General features: G+C 47.2%; 1 protein-coding gene across 4 annotated transcripts in view; it reads right to left on the bottom strand.

Annotated features, from left to right (window-relative positions):
• Positions 1-12,342, bottom strand: part of LOC105489400 (myosin VB) — a 389,540-nt gene that overhangs the window by 136,479 nt on the left and 240,719 nt on the right. For all 4 annotated transcript variants that reach the window (XM_011754158.3, XM_011754162.3, XM_011754161.3 and 1 more), the window contains exons 11-14: positions 9,977-10,058; positions 9,298-9,438; positions 1,377-1,499; positions 428-511 (exon numbers count right to left, since the gene is read on the bottom strand). In XM_011754158.3, the coding sequence (XP_011752460.2) occupies positions 428-511; positions 1,377-1,499; positions 9,298-9,438; positions 9,977-10,058 (430 nt within the window). The remainder of the gene's footprint in view (positions 1-427; positions 512-1,376; positions 1,500-9,297; positions 9,439-9,976; positions 10,059-12,342) is intronic.

Raw genomic sequence — 12,342 nt, 5'->3', positions numbered from 1 at the left:
ATGCAGATACTAGATGTGATGGGGTTTAAATAATCTTACATCTGCAGGCAGGGGACAAAGGACAGATGACATGACGGACACCAGCTACATTTCCATCACTGCGCTCACCATTCTCTACCTGTCACCTCCCATGCTCCCCTATCCCCTCCATTAGCAGGCAACTTTCCCGGTTCTCTCCCCATGCCCCTACACTCCTTGCTTTCTTCCCTCCATCAGGCCATACTAAAGTGTTTTCAGACAAGATCGGACACATTCACGGTGGTATGGCCATTCAAGTGTTTTCATACTGAAATGACCGACAAGTCCCTTGGCCTCCTCCCTGCCCAGCATCTCTGTCTTTCCACCCTAAAGGGGTTGCATCACCACTCCCTGCCCAGCACTGGCCACGGGCATTCCTGCTCCACTCCCCGCTTCTGACGCTCTTTACCTTGCTGGCCTTCAGGATATTGATCTGCTCTTCATACACCGTGTCTCTGTTTTTCTCCAGAAAACCATCAGAGAGGTACTCCACCTGGGGCCACAGCAACCAGAGAGAGACACGGTCGTTAGTGCTTCAGCAGTTTCTCAACCACTTTCATCTCATCCATGCAGCATTTTCTGAAAAGAGCTGTGAGTAGATAGGAAACCCACAGATGTTGCCACTTAAAATGCAAACCCAGTAAGTGGTCAGGATTTACGTACAGGGAACTGACTATTCATTTTGTGGAAGAAATTGTTTTAAAGGGAGTTCCCATAATAAAAGGGTTCTTTAGGGCTCTATAAATGCAGCTTCTCAGCCACATCTCAGACCCAATGAATCAATCTGTATTTTAACAAGACCCTAGGTGATTTATGCACACATTACAATTTAAGAAACACCAGGCTAGTGCATAGCAAACAGAAATCCACTTAGAAAAATTCTATGCACGCCCCAGCTACTGAGAAAGCAGCCCCCTGGAGAGCAGCCACACCGGCTTCAGGTAAGAAGCCAAACCATTCGGTACTCTGTTTTCAGCTCTCCCTTCTCTCTCAAGCTCCGTGAGGGTAGACTCTTAACAGCTTTAGAATTTTTATATATATATATATATACACACACACATACACAGACATGTATATATATAGACATGTATGTGTGTATGTATATATGTGTGTATATATGTGTGTGTATATATATATGAATGGGCAACTATAGCACCCCCTGTGAAGTTATGCCTTGTGGTAAGCTTGGTATCCCCTAGAAGTAGAGGGGTGGGTAAAAGAGGATGGAAGGGGAACCTAGCTGAGGCTTCAGGCCATTTGCATTCAGAAGGGACGGCCTTCTCTCTAGGTCTAGAGCCCAGTAAGTCTACTTAGAGAGGGGCCAAGGGAATACCCAAGCCAACAGAGAGGAGAGCCACCTTGTCTGCAAAGTGCACGATGATGAAGGCTGTGTTGGACATGCGGGGCTTCTGGAAGTGCTGGCTGCTGGAGTGCCGGTCATAGAGCTTCTGAGCCCAGTTCTGGTCAGTTCCTTTGGGGACCTGCAGAACCACAAGACAGGGCAGAGTGCTTTGTGAGGAGGAAGAAGGAAGCCCTGGGTTGCAGCAGAGGGATGGGATCAGTAGGCCAGCTCCATGAAGGTTGATTCAGCCCTTGAACTGGGACCTTAACTGGACGGTGCAAAGAACAATTCAATCACACATGTTCAGGATCCTGCCACGGTGTGCCCTCATCCCCTGTGGGTTGGCTCCCGTGGGACCTGTGGGAGCAGCTGAGCCTGCTGGTTGGCAGACACTGCAAGTGCTAGGGAGGATAAGGGTGAAATCTAAGGTCACAGGAACAGAGTCACAGCCTGCAGGACCACCTGAAGTTACTTCCCTGCAACCGGGGCTGTGACATCAGCATCACAAACACATCCACCTGCAGTGCCAAGCTTACCCACTCACCAGGTGAACTCTTGCCACAGGAAAACCTACCTTCCCTCCCTAAATTCACCTAAATACCATAGTCCAGGTCTGGCTCAAGTCTTTCCTTTCCTGACCACTGTTGATCTTGCTTCTCTCTTCTTTGGAATTCCTCGCAGTCAAGCTCTTACACGTGCCCTAGCATATTGTGCACCCCTGAGTTTTGAGTTTCGTCACTACCAACTGTAAGTTTGTTGGGTTCAAGGACTGGTTGTGCCTTACGTTGCTTATGTGTCCCTGAAAGAACTTAGAACTGGGCTCTGGCCATGCATTGGGAACTAAGTACCTAGTGAGTGATCTACATGGTGCTAATCTCTGCATCTCCCACTGTCTAAAGTCAGACTTAGAGGTTCCACTGCATTAAGAATTCTGAAAGGCGGCCCCTTTCAATATATTTATGGATGGCTTTAAACGTAAAAAGCATCTTGCTTCATTGAAAATATAACAGAGTCACTATAACTACCACTCAAATTGTCAAGGATGACAGCAACTCTTCCAACAGGAAGGTGCTCCCTCTTGTCATCCCTGGTCATCGCTGCACACACCTACTGACCAGAAACAGTCCAGTCCTCAGTGACGGGTCACTAATTGACCTGCCCTTCTTTGGTTGAGACTGCATATTTGGATCAGGAAGGGTTGAAGGTGACCCTTGCACTAGCCGTTTACAAAGAGATTTTTATGGTAAACTAATAAAATCCGCGCCATAAAGAAAATGCTTACATACTTGGGAACCAATTTCTTAAATCCTTTGTAAGCAAATTGATTTTGTTCAAGATTCATTTTGGCATAACTAATATTGAATACTCAGTGCTAAGCACCAAAGGAAGTTCAAGAAAAGAAAACTATCTTGAAGGAGGCTATTAATTGTACTGGGCAGACAATAAAATATATTTAATTCAGCACTTTCTATATATACTGTTTTATATTTGTCTCCAAGCATTCTGTGTTTAGAACCACCGGGTGTGAAGGAAGGAGGGGTCTTCCCAGCACGGATGTCAGGACTGGGTGGGCCAGAGGATGGGCACAAGAGGGACCTAGAAGGACTGGCAAAACTGAGGCAGACAGAACCATGGTGGGAAGCCCCACACAGGCAAACACGTAAAATTGGCTAGGAACAAAATCATCTTGCCTTGGAGATGAAATTGGACTTCTGTGAGAAGACTCCATAATCCTACATATTCAGTAATTCAGATTGGTGTGAATTGATAAGCAGAGGAAACGAACAACCAAGGTCAAGTGTATCCATATTTTCTGACAAGGATCAGTCTCTCCTGTTGCTGCCCACTCCATCTCCAACTAAAAATAAGGGCCAGCAGGAATTAACCATGATCAAGAGTCTCAGATGATACAGGTAGTGCCCACAGTGCTTACTGTTTGCCAGGCCATTTTCTACACATTTTAGATGTATCAATTCATTTAACCCTCGAACAATCATGTCCACTAGGTGCTATGTTTGTAAGCATTTTAGAGATAAGGAAATGGAGACAGAGAGGTTAAGTAACTTGCCAAGGTCACATAATGGGGAAGTACTAGGTTGGTGCAAAAGTAATTGTGGCTTTTGCCATTAAATAGCAGAGCTGGGGTTCCAAGCAGAACAAGTTAACTCTTCTTGCCTGACAACAGAGTTTTAAAGGGCACCACAAAAGCAGAACAAGGTAGAAGGTGCTTATCTCCAAAAATCTTTCCACAGAAGTAGATTTTAAACAGCCACAGGAGAAAGAAAAAAAATCTTATACTTTGGTAGCTTCTGGGTCATGGATATCAGTAGCTCCATAATATGCAGCTGAACGGAATCGTTTATAAAGGAAATCCACATACAGCTTATATGAACTTCTTTCTGCTCTTCTCAAAGCAATGCAGAGAGAGCACTGAGCCAGGAGCCAGGACTACAGCTCGGTCCTCATCTAGATAGGTTCTGTTCCTCAGAGGCCTAAATCCCTCTGACCTTATGGTACTGACCACTGATCACATCAAAAAGTAAAGGTCCCATCTGTATTAAATGCCCTGAATAGGCAAATCCATACAGAAAGAAAGTAGATTAGTGGTTGCCCGGGGCTGCAGGGGGACAATGGGGAGTAGCTGCTAAAGAGCTTTTTTAGGGGGTGATGAAAATGTTCTAAAATTGACCGTGGTTGGTAATGGATGCACAACTTTGTGAACATACTAAAAACCACCAAATTGTATACTTTAAGTGGGTGAATTGTATGATATGTCAATTATATCTCATTAAAGCTGTTAAAAATACATTAGACCTGATTCCACTCCTTGCTAGTAAAACAAAATAGAAAGAAAGAAAAAAAAAAAGGCAGGCATGGCAGTGGGGGAGTACAAGTTCTGAGCTCCCTAAGCCCCTCTCAGTGTTCCCTGTGGAACTCTAGACAGAACTGTACTCTCTATCACAGATGTTGCCATTGCTGGCCTGGGACAGCTTCTGAGGCCAAAGCCTGCCCCCAACAGAGCTGCTGATAGGAGCTGACTTTTAAGGACCCCAAGGACAACCAGGTGCAATGGCTCACACCTGTAATCCCAGCACTTTGGGAGGCCCAGGTGGGAGGATGGCTTGAGCCCAACAAGTTTAAGACCAGCCTGGGCAACAACACAGAGAGACCTCATCTGTACAAAAAACTTAAAAATTAGCCAGGCATGGTGGCACTTGCCTGTAGCCCCAGCTACTGGGGAGACTAAGGCAGGAGGATCACTTGAGCCCAGTAGGTCAGGGCTACAGTGATAACTGTGATGACACCACTGTACTCCAGCCTGGGTGACAGAACAAGACACTGTCTCAAAACAAACCAAAACCAAAACAAACAAACAAACAAAAAAACCAGACCCCAAGGCCAGTTATTCTATGTCTGCTTCTTTTCTCATCCCTGTCTTCCTGGGCCACTGGCACCAACCTTCCTGGTCACTCACTGTCTCCCTCCATTCCATACTTCAAGCCTTGTACCCCTGCTGACCTCTCAAATCATTGTACCATAAGTACCTCTGGATCCCCAGGCTCTTTAAGGAGTACCCTCTGGCCCCTTCCCTCTTTGCCACCACAGAAACCCAGCTGGGCCCACCAGGACTCTGCAGTCCTCACTGCTCTCTGGAATGGAGGCAGCTCCTTCCTCCTCACCTGCCAGCCACCCCTAGTGCCACTTCCAGGCCTTTATTTTTCACCTTTACAAAATAGCCCTCTGCACGCTCAGCAAAACATTAAGTCTAGATGAATCCAACTACCCATTCTCTCCTTACCCATACCTGGGTGGCTGGATAAGACCACACATCAACTCATCTTCCTTTAACCAAGCCCTGCCATGATACTTTTACACAAGTACTGCAGCCAAAAAATAAAATTTCACTCGGAGAATCACTTCTATGGATTAAGACACTGTTCCTAGATCTAAGCAGGAAGTTGATCTCAACAACTCCTAAAATTCAATTTATGGTCTTTAACCTCAGCAAAACAATCTGCGCACTCTGCAATTTCTCTTTCTGTTTACTGGTTAGCCATTCCCACCTTCCTCCATTCTCTTCAAGTTTCTGACCCTGCTGCCTCTCAGCAGATGCCTCAGCTCCTTCATGGGGAAATAGAGGCTGTCAAGCAGGAAATCTCAAATTCCTGCTCTAACATGCAGAAACTCATATTCGCCCACAGCCATCCCACCTTTCTGTCCTTCTCATGGAAGAAAGGCCTCTCTCCCGGCTGGCCTTCCATCCACCCACCCCTGCCTCCTGGGGGGCCACAGTCCACCCATGCCCATGCCCCTCTCTCGCCGCCGCTTCCTCTTCACAGCCAAGCCTCTGAGAGTTCAAACTCGCCGTCTCCAATGCCTCACCTCCCGCTCTCCTCATATTACCGAAATTAGACTTCTGTCCCAACAACTCCGTTGGAAGGAAGTGCTCCACTCAAGGGACTCACGGAGATCCTCTCCCTGCTAAGCTCCTGGAAGCCCTGTTCCCTCCCGCCTGGCCTACCACATGGCCTCATGGTGCTGCCTCCTCCAGGCTGTCCCCACTTCAGCTTGCACACAGTCTGGGCTGATCATTCACATCTGATCCCTTCTCCTATTCTTCTCCCCTGTGGGTTGATGCCCAGAGCCTTCAGGATGAAGCCCAAATACCTGCTCAGGGTGGACATGGCTTCTCATTCTCCCATGGTCCCTACTTGCCAATCTTACCTGTCCCCACCAGGAGTTCCAGACAAATCAGATCACTTCAAGTTCTCCAAGTGTAGTGTGACATGCCCTTCACCTGGAATGCCCCCTCCTCATCTGACTTTGCTTGGGAATGCTCTCCCCACGGCGCTCTTCCTTCTGTCATTTCCTCCACAGCGTTTCTGGTTCTTTGTCATCGAAGATGACACTTCAGTGCTTGCCTGACCCTCTCAAGAAGTGCTGACGTCTGAAGGGCAGGGGCTCAGTGCACTATTCCGTGAACATGTGGTTTCTTGTGTGAATGAATACATAAACATAGCAAGGCCACTTCACCTCCCTCCATCACAGGAGTCACACCTCTACACGAAAGTGCTAAACAAGGAAACCTTTGGGGCCACTTCTTAAGAAACAACAATCCCGTGATCTGAATACAGAGTAAACCCTCCTGACAGCAGGCTGGGCCGGGTGAGAAAACGGGGGGTAGGGGGCACTGGCATCCCCACTGAGTGAGCTGATTTCACTCCACAGTCCTGAGTGATTTCCTTTCTTCCAGGAAACAATCCTCATCACAGGGCACAGGGCAGAGCCTGCCGCCCCACCCAGGCCTGCCATTGATTGCTCCAACACCTCCAACCTGAGACAGCACCTAGGCTTCTCTCACTAGAATTGCTTCCAGGGTTCAAGGTTGCCTGTTCCTCTGAGAGAAAGTGGACTGATGAATGGGAAGAGGATAGCAGGAAGTGCCAACCCAAATAGGGCTTAGGAGGCAGCAGAGGATAGTGCGCACCTACTTCCCACCCGCCACCGGGCATCTTTGGAGTCCTGTTAAGAGCAGCCTGGAAATTTACATTTCTGACAATCAAACACCTTCTTGGAGGAGTGGACTTGAATAAAGGAGGAACAACTGCAGTCTGTGGCTTGTTTGAGGCCTGTCTAAAAAGGGGCTTTTCCACCTCAGGTGGTTTAATAAATACCCTGGTCCAGTCTGCACTCTCCTCTGCAGCCGTGGCACCAGTCACAGGCCCTGGGGAGTGCTCCCTGCACGCTCCCCCTTTAAACCCACAGCCACCCCATCTCCACACCTCTCATTTAAAACCCAGCTCGCTACCCTGCCACTGCACATCTTCCCCAAGAAAACTGATTTTCCCATGGGCTGCTTCTGCACCATGAGTCCAATCCTTCATTTGACTTTGTGTCTTGTCGACATGGGGTCACAGAACCCAACTGTTCACAGGGCAATGTCATTATTCGCTCTCACCCTGCAAAGTGTCTGAGAGAAAGGGAGGAAAGGACGTGTCTGAGGCTGCTTCCACAGCCCAATAGGATCCTTCCCCAAGGGGCACCAAGTTTCCCAGCCACTGCAACTCCAGGGGGATTCCCTAACCTGCTCAGGCTCACAGCCATGGGTGCTTCCAGGCCCCACTATGTTTTAAAGTCAGGTTCATTGCAGAATAATTTCCATGCAGTAAAACGCACCCTTTCACTGAAGCATACAGTTCAATGAGTTTTGACAAATGTAATAACAACTGTTGGCTTAAAATCCACCTGTTACTGATGCTCTATCAGACTATGCTAAATCATCCTGAACTCCCAGAGCAATTAAACCTGTTACAAAAAGTCTCCACATTGTGGACTTTTGTCTTATTCCTTAATGTGGTGTTCATCTCATCTCCTTGGCCACCAGTGTGTTTACACATGCCACATCCACAGTACCACCCAGTGTCTTGACACGTCTAGCCCCCACCACCCTGATTTACAGGAAACCCAGGCTTTCCACAGACCTGTGTAGGACAAACTGCCTACTCCATGTGCCCTGAGAACTGTGTATGACCTTCACCTTCACCACCTGGGGGGAGAATGAAAAGCCAGGGTCCTCCTTGAGCACTGGCCCCAGGGAGCCTCACCAGCTTAGCATCCCAGAGGCCTGGGTTGGACACAGGACATGGTGCTGACTTTAGCTTCGGGGGTGTGGAGCTGGAGGAGACAGTTACTGATGGGAATCTCAAAAGAGACTGGGGAAAAGGAGCATGACCTTGGCTAAGTTTGGGAAGGGCGGTGGTGGTAGTGGATGCTGAAACCAAGAAAATAAAAGCGAGTCATGAACAGCAGGATGGCCTAGGCTGTGACTTCAGCCATTCAGCCCATGCTACTCAATCTAGGGACAATTGTTTTACATTTACTGCTACCTGTCCGGTTGAGCAAGCCTGGACAAACACTTTGCTACACTGAGAGATTATCTCTGCTCGGATACTGACTCTGAGGATGAAGCCCATATCTCTAGTGAAATGCTAAAAACCTTCAGGAGGTTTAAAAAAAACCACGAAAGCTGTAGAACTGGTATATTTTTCTCTGTCTTCTGTCCTATTGTTTTCCTTTCATTTTCAAAGGCAACGAAACTAGGAGAGCCCTTCTGGAAGGAAACACCTCCTACCAAACCATCAAGCCACACCTAACCCTTTACAGGCAAGATGTGGGAGAGCAGAAAGTAAAAGCAAGTGGGTTCTTTCCCTTGCAACTGCAAGAATCATGTGGCTTTTACACCTGTTGATTAGAGTTTCCATCCCTGGAGGAAGTGGTATATATTTACCCCTGCTAGCAATCAACCACTCAACTGGGAGAGATTTTGGAGATTAGATGCAACCCCTATCATTGAGCAGGAAAGCAGAGGCCAAAGAAGTCAAGTAACTTATAAAACCCAGATCCTCTAAACCTTACCCTCCCAGTGCTGACAGGCAGTCTCCAGGCTGACAAGTCAGCACTCACCCTGTCCCACCAGGTACAGCCCATCAGAAACCAGATGGGGAAATCTATGAATTTCACCTGCCACCATGCCATGCAGCTCTATCACAAGTCATCTGATGCGGCAATAGTGATCCCAGACTTGAGTCTTCACTTTCTAGGGATGCCCATTAGATGTTCCAGTTCTTCTCTTGGCACCTAGGCTACCTGGGACATCAAGTCCAAACCACCATCATATCATGCCAACCCATGCCACCCAGGCTCCCCTAAGAGAGGCACATGTTTACCAGTGTAGCAACACCTGCCAGTCACGTTAGATGTGCTGCCTTCTAGCACGCAGAAGAGTACACGCTTCTAGTATGCAGCCTGCCAACGCTTCTTCCAGCACACTGAAGGCCAGCTGATCACAGATGAAATTCCACCTTTGAGATCTTATGTGATTCCCTCGTACCACATCCCTACCGTAGAATTGAACTAATTTGCATCATCAGTTTTACCTTACATTCTTCATCCAATAGGTCCAAGATACCCAGCTTGGCTTCGATGAGGTCGATACAAGGTTGGTTATCATAAAAATCAATCAGGGTCCAGGGGATCTGTTCCTTCATGTATTCTTCTTGCTCCAGTTTGAACACATGCTATGGCAAGTAAAAAGGTCGCACGAGTGAACTGCAGGCAGACACACCTTAACATTCACCTCCCCCAGGGGCTCAGCGAGTTCTGGGTTCTCGAGGACAGCAGAGAACTGCCAGATAAGGTTTGGACGCTAAGTCATAGTCGTGACTTGCAGAAAGGCAAAGCACAGTGAGGTGATTCCTCATTCCTGGGTGGACACTTCCTGGGGGCACTTTAACAATCACCTGAGTTGCTGTATTCCCAATCAATCAAAGGAAGCCCCATGTCTGGCTTGCTGTTGCTTAAATACCCTAAGAAACCCAGGCTCAGAGGAATGGGAGTCATAGCCAAGGAGAGGATCATTTCCCCTCTCAGCACAGTTGCCTCCTTCAGTTCTCCCTCCTGAGCAGTGGACAGCCCCTTCCGAAAGCTGGAGGCACCACCAGGAAACCAGAACATAGCCAGGGCCCACTCACCTCAGAGGAAGAGAGGTGGCCTGGCTGTCCCTCCCAGGGGAGTCTCCCCAGTCCTGGTACCCCCAGGTCTGGAAACCAAGCCTACCGAGTTGAACTGCTGCTGGAGCTTTTCATTTGCATAGTTGATACAGAACTGCTCAAAGCTGTTTACCTCAAATGTCTCAAACCTACAGAATGGAAAGAGAAGAGAAGAGACATCTCCTTTCACCAAAGGAATCACTGGGACTTCAACGAAGCTGTTCTCACCCAGGTCTCCCCCGACGCCACCACAGAATCCCCATTGTCTCATCTTGTGTTCAGAGAGAGCACTGTTGCAGATGTTAGCACTACACAAAGCCTAATTAAAGAACAAACGTATTTTCAAAACTAGGAAAAGTAATGACAGCAGGAAAATTTTGGAAAAGAAAGTTTAAAAAAGAAAAAAGAAAGTCAGCAATGATTTCATCATTCATATTGACCACCAGTTATATCTTGGTGGGTTTCCTTTTAGGAATTTTGCATTTTTGAAAACAGTCAGAACTATGTAATGTTTTACTCTTTTTTTTTTTTTTTTTGAGACAGGATCTCACTCTGTCACCCAGGCCAGAGTGCAGAGGCACAATCTTGGCTAACTGCAACCTCTGCCTCCCAGGCTGAAGGGATCCTCCCATCTCAGCCTCCCGAGTAGCTGGGACTACAGGCACATGCCAACATGCCAAGCTAATTTTCTATTTTTTTGTAGAGACAAGGTTTCACCACGTTGTCCAAGCTGGTCTCGAACTCCTGGGCTCAAGTGATCCACGCACTTCAGCCTCCCACAGTGCTGGGACTACAGCCATGAGCCATCACACCTAGGCTTACCTTCTATTATCATCATTTAACATTCCATTGAAAACACTTCCCAACACCACTGTTCTGAAGGCATCAGTTTTAACATCTGCCTCATCAACCACCATATAAGATCAGGGCCGTAGTTTAGACATGGGAATTGCAATGGTGCTCAGGTGGGGGGACGGGTGGTGCTGGAATTCAGTCAGCCCCCTCGCAAGCCCCAGAGGAGTGTGTTCCATCCAGAGGGGACACCTTTTCTCAATTCACACAGGTGCCCATGAGCTGGCAGTGGCCCCCATAGGGATGCATCACCATTTAGCCACACCTCCATTGAGGACATTTTGGTTCTTTTCTCAGTTGTTAGCTGCTATCAGTTTTGTGACAAATTCTTTGAATTCATAATTCTTTCCTTAGGATGCTATCCTAGAGAAATTACCATGTCAAACAGTACCACTTTTCTTAAAAGGTAGAAGCAAATTAACCCCTGGAAAGGTGGAACTAATGTATGTTATGACCCCACGTCCACTTCACAATGTATGAAAATGTCTTGTTCTTCCAATACTGGCCAACAATATTTTGTTTTAATCTTTATTGAGTTAGCCTTTACACACGGTAAAATATACCAGTTTTAAGTATATATTTTCATGCATTTTCCTTAAAATTTTTTTCTCAACATCTATTGATGGGGTGATACATTTTTGATAGAGAATTTTTAGATCGAGATGTTCTGTGAATATGCAAACACAGATGGAGGACATTTTCATCACCTGGAAAATGTCCCCATTCTCCACTCGGGTCAGCCTCCAGTGTTCTCCCCATCTAGCCCTGCCCCTCTTCACTGGGAGTCAGGGAATAGTAGTATATCACAGCTCTTTGGTCAACTGTGTAACATTAGCTTTTTAAAGTCTTTGGTTCCTTGGAACATAAAAAGTCTGAATTTGAATTTTTTTATCATTGCTACAGCTCAATATTTTTCTTTCTGACTGTACTAGTCACTGTACATAGTGAACTGTCTGATGCTTGGTCAATTTTGTTGGATTTTAACTTTAAAAATGGACTTACTTGAGCACTTTGTATTTTAGAATATCAACACGATCATTCATTGCTTAACTTCATTGTTCGCAATACGGCCCAATCTTTGGGCAGGGAAAGGTGGAACCAGTAGAGGGGAGGATGGGGGTCGTGATGCACAGCATAGTGGGCGGAGGCAGAGGTCCTCCCTGCAGGCCATGCCGGCTACACGAAGGGGTCTGGAATTTACCAGGTGGCAGCAGAGAGATTCTGAAGGATGTCAAATTAAGAACTGACAACCTGATGTGCATCTTAGAGACGGGCAGGAGAACAACTGTGAGCCCAGGGAGGGTGTGCAAGCCTGGAGGCAGGAAAGTGAGCGAGGTAGTTCTTACTGCAGTAAGAAGCCAGAAGGATCCAGTCAGGGCCTGACGCATGCTGCTGGTGGCCAATGAATAGAAAGGTTCTGGACATGAAGGAAGATGGGGATGAGAGGGCCTCAAATGATCAACTGGATGTGCAGATAAGACCCAGGCAACAGGACGGATGCGGTCACACTCACCATGCTGGCAACATTATACACACGTTGGCAGCTTTAGCTACAAATGCATGCGGCTCACCTTAGGTGCT

This window comes from Macaca nemestrina, chromosome 19 (genome assembly GCF_043159975.1).
Source record: "Macaca nemestrina isolate mMacNem1 chromosome 19, mMacNem.hap1, whole genome shotgun sequence".
Lineage (NCBI taxonomy): Eukaryota > Metazoa > Chordata > Mammalia > Primates > Cercopithecidae > Macaca > Macaca nemestrina.
Note: the sequence above shows the minus strand (reverse complement) of the source record. Positions and strands in the feature narration are given on the sequence as shown.